The sequence below is a fragment of the Sminthopsis crassicaudata genome, chromosome 1 (genome assembly GCF_048593235.1).
Source record: "Sminthopsis crassicaudata isolate SCR6 chromosome 1, ASM4859323v1, whole genome shotgun sequence".
NCBI lineage: Eukaryota > Metazoa > Chordata > Mammalia > Dasyuromorphia > Dasyuridae > Sminthopsis > Sminthopsis crassicaudata.
The window spans coordinates 5,709,636-5,729,079 of NC_133617.1; the positions used below are offsets into that span (position 1 = coordinate 5,709,636).

General features: G+C 38.4%; 1 protein-coding gene across 1 annotated transcript in view; it reads right to left on the bottom strand.

The window, feature by feature from the left end:
- Positions 1–10: 10 nt before the first annotated feature.
- LOC141541530 (immunoglobulin superfamily member 1-like) overlaps positions 11–19,444 on the bottom strand; it is a 30,784-nt gene continuing 11,350 nt past the window's right edge. Inside the window, exons 9-10 of the mRNA XM_074265765.1 lie at positions 3,539–3,619; positions 11–88 (exon numbers count right to left, since the gene is read on the bottom strand). Of these exons, the coding sequence (XP_074121866.1) occupies positions 11–88; positions 3,539–3,619 (159 nt within the window). The remainder of the gene's footprint in view (positions 89–3,538; positions 3,620–19,444) is intronic.

Sequence of the window (19,444 nt, forward strand, 5' to 3'; positions counted from 1 at the left end):
CCCTTCTGCCTCACTCCCCCTTAACCCCGGACCCACAGTTTCCGCTTTTATACTGATGAAAGGGGCCATGGTCCTTCAATGCTGAGATCTGAGGGGATCAGGGTGGCTTATGGTAAATGGAGCCTGGCAAGGAAAGTGATGCATATTTAGGGTTAAAGCCAACTGAAAGGGGTCTGGGGCCTCCACAAATGCGTCATTGTTCCATGAAAGGACCAGCATCCCCCTTACATAGCCTCTCCCTGAAATCCCCAAGATTGGCACAATGGTTTAACACCACAGCCCAGAACTGACCTCAGACCCTTGGTTCAGATGGAGGGTGAGCACATGTTCTATGCATGGTATGACTTCTGTCCCAAGTGTCATTTCCTGCTGTTTTGGTGTGAACCTTGCCATCCACAACACAAGCACAACAATAATGCAATAATGATGTATATCATTTCTATAGCACTTTCATTTTGGCAAATGTTTTACAAATATGTTCTCAACATATTTGAGCAGCCTGGAATGCAGAGTCTATATTGTCCCCATTTTACAAATGAGAAAACTGAGGCACAGAGTTAGTTTTTTGGCCTTAGCTCACACAGCTTGTAATGATCTAAGTTAAGTTTTGACTGCAGCCTTTCCTGATTTCCAGTCAGTTAAAATCAAGAATCGGACAAATAATGTAGGAATCTGTTGCCCTTTATTTCCAGGTAGATAAATGGCTCAGTGACTGCATCTCCTATAGGATGCCGCAGTAGACACACTTTTCAGCCAAGAATTGGCCAGCCTTATTCTTGGCTGCTCTGATTATTCTAGGGTCAGCCATTGCTCCTACCCTGACAATAAAGCCTTGACCAGGACATCTCAGGAGTCAGTCAGGACATCACTGACTCTTCTCACCTGCCTTGCCCATCATTATTCAATACTTTTCTGGCTCACAATTCCATTAGACGGGCCGCATCCCACCTAGACAGGACCCAAATAAAACTCAGTGACCAGTTATGGAGCTTCCACTTTATCATCCCTCCTGTGCAGTTGCTGGAAATGCAATGAGAAAGGACATTGCTTATGGAGGTTATACTTTACTGGTGAACACAAAAATATATTTCAGAATGAGCTTCTAGGCTCTATGGTTTTGCACTACTCTCACTTAAACATGTGTTTACGTACATGTTTCAGTACATGTTTCTACAAGGATCCTGCTCCACAAGCAAAATCAGATCAAAAAGGGAACAATAGGAGAAAGAAAATTAGGTACTAGCAAATAGAAAAAAGTGAAAATGCCATGTTGGGATCCACACTTAGTCCCCTCAGTCATCTCTCTAGTTGCAGATGTCTCTCTCCATCTGAAGACCATTGGAACCCTCCTGAATCATCTCGCTCTTGAAGGAAGCCATGTCCATCAGAATTGTCATTGTGTAATCTTGTTGCTGTATATAAAATTCTCTTGGTTCTACTCACTTCACTTAGCATTGGTTCATATAAGTCTCCCCTGGCCTTTCTGAAATTATCCTGCCGATCATTTTTTATAGAACAATAATATCCCATAACATTTATATACCATATTCAAAAATGGTTCCCATTTGTTAATTTTGTAGGAGTAGGTGTTGAGGATGAGGCAAAGGGAACTGGTAAAAAGTGAAGTGAATTAAATAGATGAAGGTAAAATAACTGAAGATACATAATTCTTTATTTATATTTGAAATGCTTAAATTTATGCAAATTCCATTTGCATAAAATAATAAAATAAATGGAGGAAAATAGAAACCTAAAAGTCAGAATTTTACATGGAAAGATAGTAAAAATTTAAGAAAATTTAAAAAAAGAATTACAGACTGGATAAGCAAACACCCACCCACCATTTGTTCTTTAAAATAAACACATTAAAAAACATAGCCACATCTTTTGCTCTTTTGGAATGAATAATATAAAAAAGAACAACAGCAATGACAACAACAATGGCTATCATTTATATGGCATTTTCCATTTGGTACAGTACTTTATACATTTTGGGTAATTGTCACAAAAATATGGAAGTTAAGTTCTATATCATCCCCAGAGGTTAAATTAGTTGCCTAGATTCATAGAGCTAATTAATATCCAAGGTAAAATATGAACTCATGTCTTTCTGACTCTAAATTAGTTGAAGTCATGAATCTGTCACCAAATATTGTAGAATTTGTTGTATTTCACTTCTAGGTGTTTAAAGGCCTCAGTTACAGCATCTCCTGTAAAACACTACAATACAGCACCTTTTAATCTTAGAATGGACAGCCATAGTAGACAGCAACTGACCTCTCTGTTGGCATTTCCATTAGGCATTGTATCAACCTGAATGTTTTCTCTTGACAAAGATCTCTTGAGAGTCCTTCAGGCCAACATATAATTGAGCTGGGATTCCTATATATTATGACTCAACACTTTTCTGCCTAAAGTCCTCCCTAGATAAGACCCAGGTCATAGGTCTTTATGACCATTTATTAATCCAGGTGCTGTGAATGTAAAGACAAGAGAGACAGAATTGTCCTTATGGAGCGTATACTCTCTTGATGAGGGTAAAAATATATTGAAGTATACTTGTCAGTACAACATGTATATGCAAAATGATTTTTGGGTGGAAGACAGAGCTTCCGATTCCCAAAGGCATAAAGTGAGACTTGGGGAATGTGGGCTGGATATAGGAGGGACTGAATTTGCAATAAATGGATATAGTAGGAGAGAGTCTGCTTCTCAGCAAGAAAGCTTTTTCCTGGGTAACCTCTGAGTGGAGGCCCTGGGCAGCAGTAAATAATCAGCCCTTCACTTCTGTAAAAATATGATTGACTTAATTTTCATTCTTCTTGGAAGGAAAAGGGGGTGACACATGATTGGAGTTTCTGATCCTCTCTGGTGCATAATCAGTGATAATCATTTATGAGACATCCAATGTTGACTACATTTTCTGGTAACTCCTTTGGATAGAAAGTCAGAAAGATGCTTAAGGAGCTTCCAGTTTTTCAAGTCAAAACCTGTACATAGGTGGGTTTTTAGGTCAAATAAGTATAAAACAGCATCACTACAAAATAATGAGTTGAAGGGAGTAGCTAGTGTGAAAGGCATACTTAGCCTTAGTGGCTGAGGATGTGGAAATGTTTTATGCGAATATGGTGTGTGAGTAGAGAGAACCTCTGAGGTAAAGGTCAGGGGAAGTGCATTACAGAATTGACACACAGTCCAAACAATCATATATCTCTCTCCAGACATAAATATAATTGTCTACTCAAACATGTATTTTTTTTTTAATTTGATGATTTGGTTATTTTAGGGAATGGAAAGTTTGAGATATAAACAATATGGTGAGACAGCAACGCCATACACACCTGAAATCCCCCCTCCTATCTAGAGAAGTGATGGTGAAGTTACAGGTTCTGAGAACACTGTTGAAAATGCTGTGGCCTCTTAGATATAGGAACTTCAGCAGAGCAACAAAGAGCGATCTGTGCAGGAGCTGCAGTATGAATTGGCCCGCCACACTTTTCACTGCATGCTTTCCATCCTGGAGATGAAGTCTACCTACCTTAAGAGGTTTTAGTGAATTGGTGGATTTCAGCCAGCCAAGGAAGATCTCTTCCAAGTGTTCTGACAACTCCTGCTGCAACTAAGATCAAGAAAAAGACATTTGGACAAATGGAAAAACCTGTTCCTTCTATAGATCATAATTTTATTTTGTTATTTTATTTTTATTATGTTTATATTTTATTTTATTTTATGTTTTATGTTATTTTATTTTTGTCCTCATCATTTTTACTTCTGATAATTCTTCCCTGTCTTTTCACTCTTCCCAGGATACTGAAGAAGCAATAAACACCCATCTTTCTGGCAAGCTCATATTCAGGAACATGAATGTTTTTTTCCCCTACCACTTGCTTTATGTTTCACATTTGAATTAGTTTAATTGTGACAGATGGTATTGGTAACCTTTGTTTTATTGTTTTGATTCTGGTATTTTTTGTTATTCTTAGGAGGACTTGAAGATGGAGGACCTGGTAAGTAATTTCCTTCCTTCATGGGATTTTTCTGGTTGAGGATTTTGTCATATATGACAGGCTGGTTTCTTTTGATTTTGTAACTATTTGTTATATCTATTATTATATGCCTGAATACAATTATTATAACATGTGAATCTAGACTTTCTTGTGGTTGCTTAGTTTCATTATTATCAATTGTACTTTCCTTCCCCACTTACTTTCATGAATACTGGAAAAGAGTCAGTGCTATTATTAAAATGCATGGTGAAACAGGACAGACTTTACATCACTTGAAGTTATTGGACCTCATGGGTATTGGGTATGTCATCAAGGAGAGACCTAACAACTTATGGGATGTGGGAATAATACTCTCCCACAACAAAGATTCAGTAAATCTTGACAGATTTAGCTTTAGTTCAGTATAACTTGTATGGCCGTAATATAAAGATACAAAACTAGCCCTAAGTCCATGATTTTTACTTATCTGGGAAATGATTTCATTTAATTGAAGGTAAAGACTTTCTAGGTAATACAAAAGTACATTGCAATGTCTCTTATTTTGAGTTTGCCTCTAGGAGTGTACTTCTCCCACCTTTTCCTTTATATATATATATATATATATATATATATATATATATGTATATATATATATATCTCCAGACCATTACCCCTGTAACACCTTTGACTATAGTAAAGTATGTGATTGGATCCACAGCATTGCAATCTGTAGTATAACTGAGGGAAATCTCTTCATTTTGTTAGACCTTGTTTCTACAAGAATTATGCAGAACATGAGCACAAGTTTGTTTCCTTAGCAAGCTACCTGTCTTTGACTGGATTAGACATGTCAACATGTCAACAATTTTGCTAGACAAAATTCAATTTCCATTAAACTTACATGGAGTCCAATAGTCCTTGGTCAATTTTTCTTCTATGGAGATAAGGCCTATCTATGTCTTCCTTCCTTTACAATGGTTTAGAATATGTAGGATTGTTTTATTAACCAGTCAGAGGAAATTATGATGATTCTTCACAAAATTCAACTTATTATAATAGAGACACCATTACCTGACCCAAAAGAACGTTGGTAGAATCTCCCCTCTTGTTTTACTTAGTCTCACTGAAATGAGTTATTCCTCAACCTAGGCACATAGGCTGTTCTTGCTTTAGTTATGATTTTTACTTCTGTGCTATGCATTTACTATTGCCCTAAGTTGTGTGAGAAAATGGAGCTACTGGTATTGTTACACAATTCTTATTCTGATTCTTTAGATATGAGAAACCCTATGGATTTTGTTTATAGATAAGTGATTAACTGGAATTAGGCCAGAGTTATATTAATTCCCCTTAATCAAAATTTGGCATTGATGAGATAAAATAAAAAACATGGCCCAAATGGAGTTGATTTGGTATGGAAATCAAGAGAACCAATCAGATTTTATCTAATGAACACTGACTTTGTGTTGTGCTATTATAGGTGTTCTTCTCCAAGTGTTATTCTGTTATTCCACCATGGGAAACTATATTGTATAAACCATGTACATTTTATATATGCTAGTGCATTCAGTTAATCAAGATCTTTCCATTTTATGAATAGATAACCCTAGAACCTTCTTGTACTGTTCCTAAATTGACCAAAATTCATTCTCTCTATTTCTCAACTTGGGAAATCCCTAATCCTTCCTTTAAAAACCAGATGACCTATTTTTCTTCAAAGTAGAAGTAGGCATTATTCTTTATATATTATAAATGGGGATGAAAAATTGATAACATTACTTATCAATGCTAATGGGACGATATCTATTTTCATTCCCCCCCCACAATTTTAAATCAACCTTCAGTTTGCATTCAATCAAACAACATTTTGGCGAAAGAAGTATTTCTTTTCTGTTACATTGACATGAACTACATGAAGGTTCAAAACTTTTTGCTAAAATCAGGATTTCATAATTTACATCAAATTTGACATCTATAAAATAAACAAGGTATTTAAGTTACCACAATCCAGTAGATTACCAAGTTTTATACCCTGTTTTGTAGCCTGGTTAATTGAGTTTTTATCATTATAATTATGTAGGATTCACAGCTCAGTGAATAGACTAAGTATGGATATGAAATGAAGATGTACTAGTTAGGTGGGATTTGTCTAAGTCTGAGATCCAGAGATTATATACTCTTTAAATTAATATAGCATCAACACCAGATGTCTCTAGGTGGCATTGTATACAGCAGCACTGTATACGTTCCAGGGTTAAGGTATAAAGCACACTTGGACATTTCAGTTTGACATTAACCTTAAATAGTTATTAGCAGTAACAATACCAGAGTTGTAAATGGCAGCGAAGAACAGTAACAATGTACCCATCATAACAAAGTTATAAATAATATAGTTCGTGATGTCCTATTATTGTCACATGCATTCTTCACCAAGATTATCTTAAATTTGCCTCGAGCATGTCTGTCATTCATAGTTACAGGAGACAGTGCTTTGAAGTGAGCCCTTATAGAAAGCACATCTCTAGCAATACCTGGATCTGATTCTTCCTGTGCATGAACTTATTCAATACTGGCCTTCTATATTATTATGTTAAATAATATGTTATAATATTGCATCATAATATAATATTATGTTATAACAACATTAAATTTTTATAATTCATTGGTCTTCTTTGGTTACTTGTTTTCTGTATGAAAAATCTGCTTCACTCTGTATTGTCTTTGCATTTAGTGGAGAATCCAGTGATCAACTGTTTCTGACTGCCCAACTATTAAGTTACTTTTGCTCTGATTGCTTTCTCAGTTGTCATTAGTTACTATCCAGAGCTCCCTGATCAAGTAGACAACATTCAAAATACTATATTCAGTGATGAGTGTGTTCCTAAAGGAAGAATGTGGAGAAACTGGAGAAAATCCACTGAGTAGATAAAAATAAATCTATTGCTAGAAAGGAGCTCAGTGATGATCTATTTCAGACCGCTTATTTTGCAGCTCAGGAAATTCTGGCCCAGGGAACTAATTGATATGCTCAATTTAAAATAAGGGAAGACAATTCCACATAAAGATAGGTAAAACTAATTGGTAATATTCAGCCTGGTAAAAACTGTGAATATGGTGAAACTGGTGAAGCAACATTAATATCTTTATTTTTAAAGATATATTTCTATTAATATGTTTTAATTTATATATGTTCAGAATTTCTTCCAGATATCTGAGACATTTCTTAAGGTTTCTCTGAGGAATTTTTGAATTGATTGTGAGACATGGGAAAAAGTGGGTCTCCTAGCATTGTATGTCCACATCAAAGAAGGCTTTGTGATCTATGCAATAATTTATAAAATATCATAAATGCTAAAATTTAGGAACAACTTCACTCTCTAAGTGTTCACATGGGCTATTTGTACCCAGTCTGTGTAGTAGCTTCTGAGTTCATCTTGGTCTGAACAGACATAGTTAGGACAAACTATGCCTTGAGCCCAACATAGTGATGCCATTTTGGTCCTCTTTAAGAATGAAGGACAACAACCAGTCAATAAAATTGATATATATTAATTCTCAGAGAACTGAAAAAAAAAGCAAAAATGCAAAAGCCAAAAATAAAATGACAATAAAATGGTAATTGGTTGATGTTAGGTTCTTATTAAGTGCTAACGAGATAATGAGATATTGGGTTCTTACTAAGTGCTAAGTCAGTACTTAACAATTCTCTGCTTCTGCCCTTTAAGGGGATTTTTACCCCTTTGAACTTCCGGGGAGGAGCTTACGTGTTTAAGAGGAGCAAGTTCATTGGTTGAAGTATTTTTTCCCAGAAACCCCAAAGTCATTCCCATCTGATCATCCTAGAAGTTTGCTATTACTTCAGTGCATTTCACTTTGCTTGAATTTGTGGTTCCAGGTTTTTCTGAAAACATCCCACTCATCATTTTTTTGTAAAGTTCTGTTGTCTGCAGAGACTGCCAATCGCTCTCTGGGAGAAGATGTGCTGTCTCAACTCAATCTCTCCACCAGATTCTTCTTCCTGACCTAGAGTCAAGACTCCCCCTCCTTGCTCAATGTTGCTTCTTTTATCCTCCCAGAGAATGGGCGTGGAATAACTCAGGGGCTTCTTGTATCTCAAACAGAAGACATAAACCAAAATAAAAAATCACATAGTGAAATTCTAAATAATGAATGAGTCAAAGAACAAATAAAAAAACCAATATTTATATGAAAGAAAAATTAATTTTATTATTTTTTTCTTCTGAAATCTTTCTTTTTTATTAATTTTATAATTATAACATTTTTGACAGTACATATGCATAGGTAATTTTTTACAACATTATCCCTTGTACTCCCTTCTGTTCCGAATTTTTCCCTTCCTTCCCTCTACCCCCTCCCCTAGATGGCAGCCATTACCATACATATTAAATATCTTATAGTATATCCTAGGTACAATAGATATGTGCAGAACAGAATTTTGTTGTTGTTGTTGCAAAGGAAGAATTATATTCAGAAGGTAAAAATAATCTGGGAAGAAAAACAAACAAACAAAAAAAGCTTACAGTTTACACTCATTTCCCAGTGTTCCTTTTCTGGGTGTAGCTGATTCTGTCCATCATTGATCAATTGGAATTGGATTAGCTCTTCTCTATGTTGACGATATCCACTTCCATCAGAATACATCTTCATACAGTATCATTGTTGAAGTGTATAATGATCTCCTAGATGATAGTTCAACACTAAGAAAACAAGCAAAATGATTCTTTGAAAAACGAATAGAAAAGTCCAAAATTATATGATTTATCTCAATAGACATGGAAAAAACTTTGGATAGAGTACAGCACTCATGTGTACTAAAAACTCTACAAAGATTAGGAGTTTTTTTTTTAAATATCATGTAATATCATCTGTAATGAAATGCATATATCATTTACAATGAGGAAACTTTCCTATTAAATGTAAAAATTAAAGATGGATATTTATTCTTCCTAGTTTTATTTGATATAGGTGTGGAATTATTACCAATAGAAAGCATGAAAGAGACCAAAATTAAAGGCATATGTTTAGGCAGAGAGATTATAGAATTGTAAAGTCCGAGCTAGCTTCCTGAAGGGCTCAGAATCAGTCAGAGTCAGGATAAGCAAAATTCTTAGCCCCACATTGGGCGCCAAAATGTAATGTTCTGTTTCTCTAAATTGTAATTCATTCTCTGTGGGCAGATCTCTTGGGTAGCTTCTGGAGCCAGCCTTAGTTTTAATTTCAGTTCAATAATCCCAAAATGCAGCCAGGAGTTAAAGTCCAGATCCTATATTGTGTCTTTCAAAGTCTTGAATATTTTCTTGTGGTCTGGCTAGCTTTAATAGCTCTTGTCAGAATGTCTTCAGCCTGCTTCAGTCTCCAGCTCCCTCTGAATCCAAAGCCTCCAGCCAGCACGAAGGTAAGCAAGGGAATGAATAAGACTCTGCCTCCAAGAGTGTGGGATTGTAGGTTTCCCAGAATTCAATACTAGATGTGAATCTAGTCCATGAGTAGGCTTTTCCTTTCGACTTGTGAATCTGATGGACTTGCGAATCCACTGAATCCTAGCTCTGAATCTCCTTGAGCTTCCCGGAAGTTCTCCTCTTGACTCCAATCTAGACTCCTTCCAGACTGGCTTCCCCACTCAATATTGGCTCCTTATATCCTCCCAGAGAATGGGCTTGTGGGTACTCCAGGGGTTTGTGGGAACTCCTTACAGAATCAATGAATGAGCTCCTTTAAAGATGTTAACTCCTTTAAAGGTGTAAGCTCCTTTAAAGATATAAACTCCTTTTAAAGGTGTGAACTAAGTGCTTTACTTTGTCTCAAGTTCTGGCCCATAATATCTGCAAGAATCCTAACATAGAACTATCTACATGTGCTGATAATATAAGGATTTACTTAAATCCTGGGGAACTAAACAAGATAATTTAAGCAATACTTCATGTTAAAAAAAACTCACAAAACGACTACTTTTCTAAGTAATATCAATACTCAAGAAGCAATAAAAATTGTATCTTTTCAAATAACTCCAAAGCACATGAAGTATCTGGGGATAAACTACCAGTTTTTATATAAAAAAATCATTTAAGATAATTTCAATTACAATACTCTCCTTAAAATATAAAAATATAAATATCTGGAAGAATATTCAGTGCTCATGACTAAACAGTATTAATATGTGCCAAAATAGTGACATTATTTTCAAAGTTGATTAATATTTTTCATGTTAAAGACCTTAACAAAAATAATAAAAATTCTCTGAGAAAAATAAAAAAATTAAATGTTCAATGAAATGGTAAAAAGAAGTAAGAGTGAAGGGAGAATAGTACTTCCAGTCTTTAAATTATGTTATACAGCAGTAAATATAGAATAATCTGCTATTGGTTAAAAATAGAGAAGACTAATAAAAGGGAAATCAGTCAGAGAGACAATGAAAATGATACAAATAGACACTCCCACCTTGCTGATTCCAAGAGAATGGAGCCAACAATTGATCGATATTGCACATATTTTCAGACATCTTTGACATTGAACAGCTATGTTGACTGTTCCTCTTCTTATTCTACTTTTTCTTAAAATACTATTTGTTATATGATATTGTTTTATGGAAAGTACATAAGGAGAGATTCTGTCAAAATCATGGTGATACAAAAACACAGTATAAAAATTTATTTTAAAGATAATTTGAAATTAAGTAAACTGATTTATCTCATGGAAAAGTTCAAAAAAATAAAGTCTAAGAAAACCAACTAATTAGAGAAAGACCACAAGGTGGAGACTACTTGCTATATTTGCAGTCCTTTACTAAGTGATCTTCTATAGTCAAGATCTATTTGTGTCTTTGTGGAAGAAGTCCTGAGAATAAAGATCTGATTAAAATGTATAAGAAGTAATGACATTACATAATCAATTGTGCTCAAATGGCGTGAACATATTTTTATTTTTATTTTTTCCAAAAAATAATTTAATCTACCAAAATAAAAGTTGTTAATCATAGATAATCAAAAATACTAATTAAAGTAACTTAAGTTATACCTCCTTTTTTCCCCAGAATATTAAAATCTATAAGTTAAAAATAAAAGAAAGTCATTGAAAGAGGCCATGGGGAAATGGACAAATGACAAAACTTTATTGTTAGCTATAAAATGAGCAGACATTCTGAAAATCATTTGAAATTAAAATCAATAATCTGGCACATCTTTTAAGTAACAGTGAAAGAGAATAAGGAGCCATATGTATAAAACTATTAATAGAATATTTTTTAATTGGCAAAGATCTGGAAACTGAAACATTAATCATTATTTGGAAAATGGCTGATCAAAAATGACATATGAGTGTATTATGATGTTTTTGGACCAAAAGAAATTAAGTTGCTGAGGACAACATCAAAGTCTCTGTAGACCCTCACACTGTGTCTCTTGGCCAGAACCAAGGCCACATATTTTCTTGTAGGGACTGAGGAATGGAGAGGGTATTGGAACCCTTCCATTTTCTTCTCATTTCACCTAGAAGCATCACTAAGCTTCTAGAGACTTCCATTGGTGCCAGACTGGTACCTATACCTGTAATTGCCAGGTTACATGGGGATCACATAAATCAAGAAGAACTAGGCCCAATCTTCATGAGTTTCCATGCTAGGCGGAATTCCTTCAACTCCCTCCTTGTACAGAACCAAACCTAGTAGTCCCTGAGGCTCCCCAGCATAGGATGGTAACATTGGTCTCTGAGACCTCCTCTAGGCCAAGCCAGACTAAGAGGGAAAGTTTGGGGAATGTATCTGGAAATGAAAATGCAAATTATAAATGCTTAAAGCCCCCTGCACAATTGCGATAGGGGTGGGTGGATGGGGAGCAAAACTACAGAGGTTTGTGAAAAACTCCCCTGACCACCAGCCTGTGCTTCCATTGACTCTTTGACTGTTCATTGCCCAGTCTGTGTCCCTGAACAGGGGTAGATTTTAAACCTCAGATTGGCACTATCCAGAAAAGGATGGTTGTTTCTCCTATCATTTTTATCACTTCGGTTTGGTACAGTATTTGAGCAGGTCCATCTTTGTTCTGTATTTTCTATGGGACGCCCAGTTTTAGTCCCAATTTCTACTTCATTATGCTCAAAGGGCCCCGAAAAATAGATCCTCCCAGATAATTGTGAGGTGCCTTTCAATTCTACTTCTCATCCCTCTATTTTATGCCATAGGTTGAACACACAGATATCTAGGAACTCATTGAACTTCAACATGTGGTATGGAGCCATCCTCTTCCAGTAGACACAGCTGTGGTTGCTAGCCTCCTGACCCATCATGCTCATTCCCATAAGCATCTGCTTCATCATTATCATCATCATTTTCTCCATCTTCTTCATCACCATAACCAGTATAACCACTACCAACACCAGCACCAGCACTTCAACTACTATTTTTTTGGGCCACGATTATCTCAACGACCACTATCATTACTATCAAGGCTCAGATTAGCGCTTTTATCATTAAGAAGTTCTAGAACATGACTGATACCTTGAGCTTTGGTTGCATTTTTTGCCTTTTCTTTATTTCCCTGTAAATACTTTGAAAGTCCTCTTGCAAAAACCCAAAAGGCCTGAGTAAAGATTTCGTTCCAGTGCCTGTAGGCAGCCTCATGAAGAGGATATGTATGAGAACAAGGGAGGGACAGGGCTAGAGAGCCTTGGAGAAGGGGTGAAGGCAGAGCACAAAAGGAGAGAGATATCCATGGCACCCAGATGGGCCTAGCCCCAGAGTCCTTCACTCCTTCCTTCATTCATTCATTCATGCTGGAGGGGGGAGAAAAAATACCCTTTTATTACTTCCCTCTATGGATGTCAGAAAAAGACACAACAATAGCATTTTCGAGTCTGGTCTGTTTACCCATGACTCACCATGCTTGTGCTCCCTGAATTCACCTCTCAAAGCATAGGGACCTGACCACATTTTTTCCTTACTCAATAAGCTCCTGTGAGTCTCTTCTATTCCCAGGATCAAAAAAGTCCCTGTTTAGTACATCCCTTGACCATCTATTCTCTTCCTCTTTTTGATCTTTTCTGTTATTCTGCTGCTCTGCCCTCATCCCCTGATTCATCTTCAGTGGGCCAGGGGGATGGTGCTCCCAGATTGTGCTCCAACCCCTGAATCTGTGCATTTCAATGGTTAGAATATCCTTCCCTCTCACTTCCTCTGGTTTTGTTCACAATTTGTGTTAAGATCAATCTCTGGTGGGAGACCATTCCAGTTATACTAGTGCCTCCTCTCTGAAATGATTAGTCATTTACCATATTTATCTCTTGTAGGCAAATGGATTTTTACATATTCTCTTCTCCATAAGTGTGACCTTCTTCAGGGCAGAGATTGCTTTTGCATTTCTTTTTATTTGCAAGGATTATCCCAGTGTAAAATAGTAAGCCTTTAATAAATGCTTTTAATCTGACAAAATTCCAATGAAGAGTGTAGAGGGCTGGAACTCTGGAGAATATACTTGAAACAAGGTGTTAATTCAGTGGAATTGATGAGATGATGGTTCTCTAATTCACATATATTCTTAGTACTTAGTATGGTGATGGTTCTCTAGTTCACACATATATAGTATACTGTAATAATGTAATTACAATAAGGTATATAAGGGCGAAGAAGAACTGGAAATGAGACATTCTATCTTTGACCATCCTGGTGGCTCTCATGTCTCCTCCACTAAGACCAAGGACTCAGACTGGTCCCAAGATCCTCCAGAAAGCTAGCCCGAACATTACAAGAGGGGGTTTATCTCTTGGAGTAAGAGTGAAATAAAAAGAAGCCAGGATAAAATGTGTGGGTGAAAAGGAAGCAAGTGGGAATTCTTCATGTCTCAGCTCACAGACTGGGTCTCCATTGGCTTGGGGCTAAGAACAATGTCAAAGTCTCTGTACAGTCTTACATTGTCTCTCTTGGGCAGAACCAAGGCCATGCTTTCATTTCCTTGTAGGGATGGGGAATGGAGTGGTTATTGGCACCCTTCTGTTGCCTTTCTTTCACTTCTTACTAGAAGCTCCAGGGTATCACTAGGCTGTTTCCAGAGATTTCTATTGGAACCAAATTCATATCTGTAGTTGTAATTGTCCAAGTGCTTCGGGATCACACAAGTCAAGAAGAACTGGACCATATCATTATGGATTTCCAGGTTGATGCAGGATTTTCTCAACTTCTCTCCTTGTTCAGAACAAACCTGTATGTAGCATATGAATTTTCCCAGCACATGAAGGTCATATTGGTCCCTGAGGTTACCTCTAGGCCAGTCCAGGCTGAGAGGAAAGACTTGGGGAGAGCATATGGAAACCCAAATAGGGATCAAGGTTCGCTTAAGTGTTGTGATGGGGGGTGGATGGAGAGCAAGACTGTAGAGGTCTCTGAGGAACTCCCTGACCATCAGTTCCTGCTTCCATTGATTGTGTCCATTTATTGCCTTTGGTGCAGCACCTGAGATGATCTATAATTCTAACTTTTCCCTTTGCTTCCTAAAGGACATCTCAACTTCTAGTTAATGGTGTTCAAACTAGCCTGAAAAATATGTCCTCCCAGATTTTTCTGGCAGTCTTTCTGTTCTAACTCCCTCCCTCTATTGTATGCTTTGAGAACTTGAACACATCCTCATCTGTCACCCAGATCTCTAGGACCATACTGGGTTCAGACACCTGGTATGCAGCCATCTTCCTACAGTGGACACAACTATAGTTGCCAGTATCCTGGCAGCTCACAGTGAGGAGGGAAGAATTAATTGAAGTCCCAGCTGGTCTCTGGCTCTGCAGGGACTGAGGACTACCCACGTTCTGCAGAGTGAATGTCGCTCTCCAGAGTGCTGAACAAGGGAGCTGCCTGCATTGGAGAGTCACATGCTTCCCAGGCCCCATCACTAGGAATGGTAATGCTGAGAGGGATGGCTTGGGGAGAGATAATCTGAGAGGAAGAACATGTGGTGGGAGTGAGGACACCTGGGTCAAATGACAATGGTTTAATCATTTGATCTGTCTGAGTCTAAGTTTGGTTGCTCAGTTGTTTTTCAATCATGTCCAGTTGTTAGGACCTCATTTAGAGTTTTCTTGGGAAAAATTGTAGAGCTTTGCCATTTTCTTCCAGAGTTCCTTTTAGAGATGAAAAAAAAATGAGACCAACTGAGTTAAATAATAAGTTCAGGCTGTACAGGTAGTAATGATACAGAGGCTAGATTTGAATTCAGAAATATGAGTTTTTCAATTTCCAAGCCCTGCTTCTATCCTTTAAGCTTTGAGTTTCATTTAAGTCCTCTCTACATGAGTTCAACTTGAATATCTCTTGAAACTTTCTAGCTGCAGGTAGCCCTAAATCTAAGGAGACTGTCACATTCAGGGGAGACCACTCAACCTATGGTCTCATACATGTGATGACTCAAAAAATAAAAGATCATGGCCCCTCCTTCCTAAACTGGGCTATCATAGATAGCCCAGAGCTTAGCCTAAAACCAGGGCTTAGGTCATAATTCAGGAGTGAGAAGGCTCAAGCTTGTTTCCAGGCTCTGTCCCTCAGTCTTGTTTTCCTCTCAGTTCTTCATTTGCTCATTGGTAATAAGAGGATTTGAGCCTTAAGAATCTCCAAGGTCCCTCTCAACGTCTAAACTCCAACTCAGCTCCACCATAAGTTTTTACCCAATATTCTAGATCACAACAGAAATATCTTATGTCTTCCTATGCCCCTGATTCAGGATAGATCCAGGGCACAACTGCGTGTGTAGACACCATTCCCTTGTCTTTGTGAAGTCCTTTCTGGCAGAGCACAGAGGGGTTATTCTTAGCCCTATACTGTGTCCCTCATATCCATCATCCAGCACCACCAGCTCTAGGGTATCACTGGACTCTGATTCTCCACCGGAGGATGACCTGCCCTTGTAAGTATGGCTGTAGCTCCCACTGTCTCCTCAGATCTCATGGAAGGGAAGGAGAAGATCCTTCCAGAGATCTGCGGCTATAAGGGTTTCTGAGTCCCAGCCTTCCACAGAGTGAAAATCACTTTTTTAAGACAAGATAGTCTGGGTCTTGAGCACCACAGAGTGATATTAGTCTTTGGGGTTATCACAAGGCCAGATTGGGCCCACAAAGTGTCTTTGGGGAGTTGTCCTAAGAAGAAAGGAGTTCTAGAGTTCAAAGTCTGATGTTATTTCTAGCCCCCAAGAAAGAGCTAGCAGAAATTTTCTCATGAGAATGAGCAGTCCCACCACGAGATAAGCTCATGGAGGGCTGAAGAATTAGTAAAGAAACACAACTTTTATAGATTTTGTTACAAGAGATTACATCATAAGTAAGAGTGCCTTGGGTAAGGGGGAGGCATCTAATTGATTGCTGCTATCCGGAGAGATTGGAATAGAAAGTTTCTATTTCCCAGAAATCACCTGATTTCTAGGAAACAGAAAATCAGGCCTTCAGGTTTTAGATAATCAAGCAGACAATGGTTAAGCTAATAGACTAAATATTGATAAATGTCACCAGCTTAGGTTAAATAAATTTAGGCCTGTAACTAACCAAGGCTAAGTAAATACACCTGCACATATTATATTTATTCAGGTTATGATGAAAATAAAGAAAAAGAATTCACACATTTCCGTAAGTTCTTCATCTTTCCATTCCACACACTTGTAAGGCTCTTTAGCTATAAAACCTCCAGGTTCTTTGCCTCCAGGAGGGCAAAACTGTAGGGTTACCATGATGACATTTGGCTCTAGATGGTCATTCTTCTCCCTGGGGATATCATGGAGCCATGAGGTTGAAATGCTAAGTATGGGGAGTGTTGCTGTGAGAGGAGGAAGCTAGAGACCTTACCTCTCACAACCAGTCCCTCACATTATAGCCTGGAACACAGCTGAAAAGGGAGAGGATAGGCTGAGGGTCCTGGCCAGGTGTCTGGATCCAGTCCTGTAGGCCTGTTTGTTGCTCAGTAATTTGACTCCAAGGGTCAGCAAAAAGATTTTCTAGGCCCAGCAAAGCCATGAATGTACAGAGTCATGGGAGGAGAAGGGACATGGATAGAGGTGATCACCCTCCCCCTCCTCACTCACTCTTCTCACCTACTCCAAGGTACCCAACCTTGGCTCTACAGTTGGGCTGCTGGATTAAGGCAGGATCTTTTTATATTATTATTATAGCTTTTCATTTACAAGATATATGCAGGGGTAATTTTTCAGCATTGATAATTGCAAAACCTTTTATTCCAGTTTTCCCCTTCTTTCTCCCTCCCCCTCCTCCAGATGGCAGGACATGTATATATGTCCATACAGTTATTTTGGTAACAAAAAGAATTGGACTTGAAATAGTTCACACATTTAGCCTGTGAAGAAAATCAGAAATGCAGGTGGACAAAAACAGAGGGACTGGGAATTCTATGTAGTGGTTCACACTCATTTCCCAGAGTTCTTTCTCTGGGTGCAGCTGGTTCAGTTCATTACTGCTCTATTGGAACTGATTTGGTTTATCTCATTGTTGGAGAGGGCCACGTCCATCAGAATTGATCAGCATATAGTATTGTTGTTGAAGTGTATAATGATCTCCTGGTCCTTCTCACTTCCCTCAGCATCAGTTCATGTAAGTCTCTCCAGGTAAGGCAGGATCTTAATGCACCATAATCTGACAAATTCAGTCCTTTCTCTTAGCTTCTGGGTTTGGAAAGCCCTTTGTTCTTAATAATTCCATGAGTGGGTGGGGGTTGAGTGTAGTTAGAGAGAAACCCAGTTTCTGAGGAAAGGCCCTACCCATTTCTCACCCTGTTGTATTGTGCCTGGTTCTTGCTCTGCGAAACCACAGCAGAGCTGGCAGAGGTGTGTATGACCCAGGATAGAGATAGCAGACACCAGTACAGGAGGACAGGGGCTCCCTCTGGAAAGATTTATGAGGAATTATACATTCTCTGGTTCACTTGGCCCCACTCATCATCTATGAGCCATTTCCTACTTCATAATGGGGGAGCCCAAAGATTTAGGGGAGACACCATTCTTGCTACCATAAGGGGATTCACATCCTGGGGATCACAGAGGTTGAACTCAAATGATCCCATTAGAGAATTTTGCTCATGAGCTTCATGCTATGGAAAGGGGAGCTGAGGTCCACTGGAGGTCCAGGACTAGCTCATAGTTGCCCATCCATGACTGGGGTAGGACAGGTGTGTGAGCCCCCTCTCTCACGCTCCTAATCTTAGGCTTTTTCCTCCTTCAGCAGGCTGCCATCTAACACAGTTCAGATGGATAGCAGCCTGGGGCTGCTGGGATGGGTCTCAAAACTAGAGTGGGCTCATGAGAGAGGTAAAGGGCCAAGGGCCAGGTTATTGTCACTTGAGTCCATTAGGGACAGCATCCTTGGGCAGCCAGTGTCTAAGCTAAGGTTCATGCATGTGTAGGAAAGTGAAGTTGAAGGTGGGAAAGGCATCACAGGCAGAGAAACTGTGTAAAGGAAGAATGGTGTGATATGATGGAGGTGGAGGAGGCATCTGTGCAGGCTGAGTGTAATATAGGGAAGACAGAAGGGGACCGTGGGAGACAGAAATGGACAGGCAGAATGTTTTCATCATGGGCCATATGGAAGCAAGGAAAAATTCATCCAGATGTCATTTGTTCAGGAAAAGCTATATGTCCATTCTCCCAAAGATTGCTGGGAATCCTCTAAGGGAGTGGTAATCTGGCTGATTCACCAGGGGACACTAAGCAGATTGGGGAAGACACCTGGATTTGGAGCTGGGGAACATTCTACTCCTGACACTAAAGAACCTTTGGACTTGATCAAGTCAGTTTACCTCTTCTCCAGGCCTCAGTTTCCCATCTCTAAAAGAGAAATTATGGTATCTATGCTCTCTAGGTCACAGCGTTATTCAGGAGAAAGACTTCAACACTCAAAATGTCAGGTTAAGAGCAATAAGTTCCCAGAGCCTTGTGAATTGTGACTGGTAAGAGGAAAAAGGTAGTAACACTTGAAAGTCTGCACCATGTATAAATTGAATCTTTAGAGGGGGATCTGGGGGTCTTCTCTTAGGACTTGATCCTTTCCCCAAGGATAGTTTTATACCAGCTCTCTCTTACCTGTCTCCACCACCAGGGCCAAGGGGTCATTGATCTCTGACCACTGGGGTCCCTGCCCCCGAGCGGCACCTGTAGCTTTCAGCATCTCTGAAGTCATCCACGTTCTTGTGCATAAAATCGGCCAATTGCCCCAAATCGTTTCTCTCTTTCAGTCTTGATGGTTCCCTTCCTCAGTGCATTTCTGTGTGTCCTGGACTTAAAATGATTACAGTCATTTAACATCATGATCACTACTATTCCCAGTATACTGGCAAGATGTGAAAAAAAAGTCAAAATCTATTATTATGGGTCATTTGGCCAAGAATAAGAGACAGAAATATTATTCAATGATAAAGAGAATGAGAAAAATTTATCATATTTTAGAGAAATGTCCAGAAAAGATTTGAA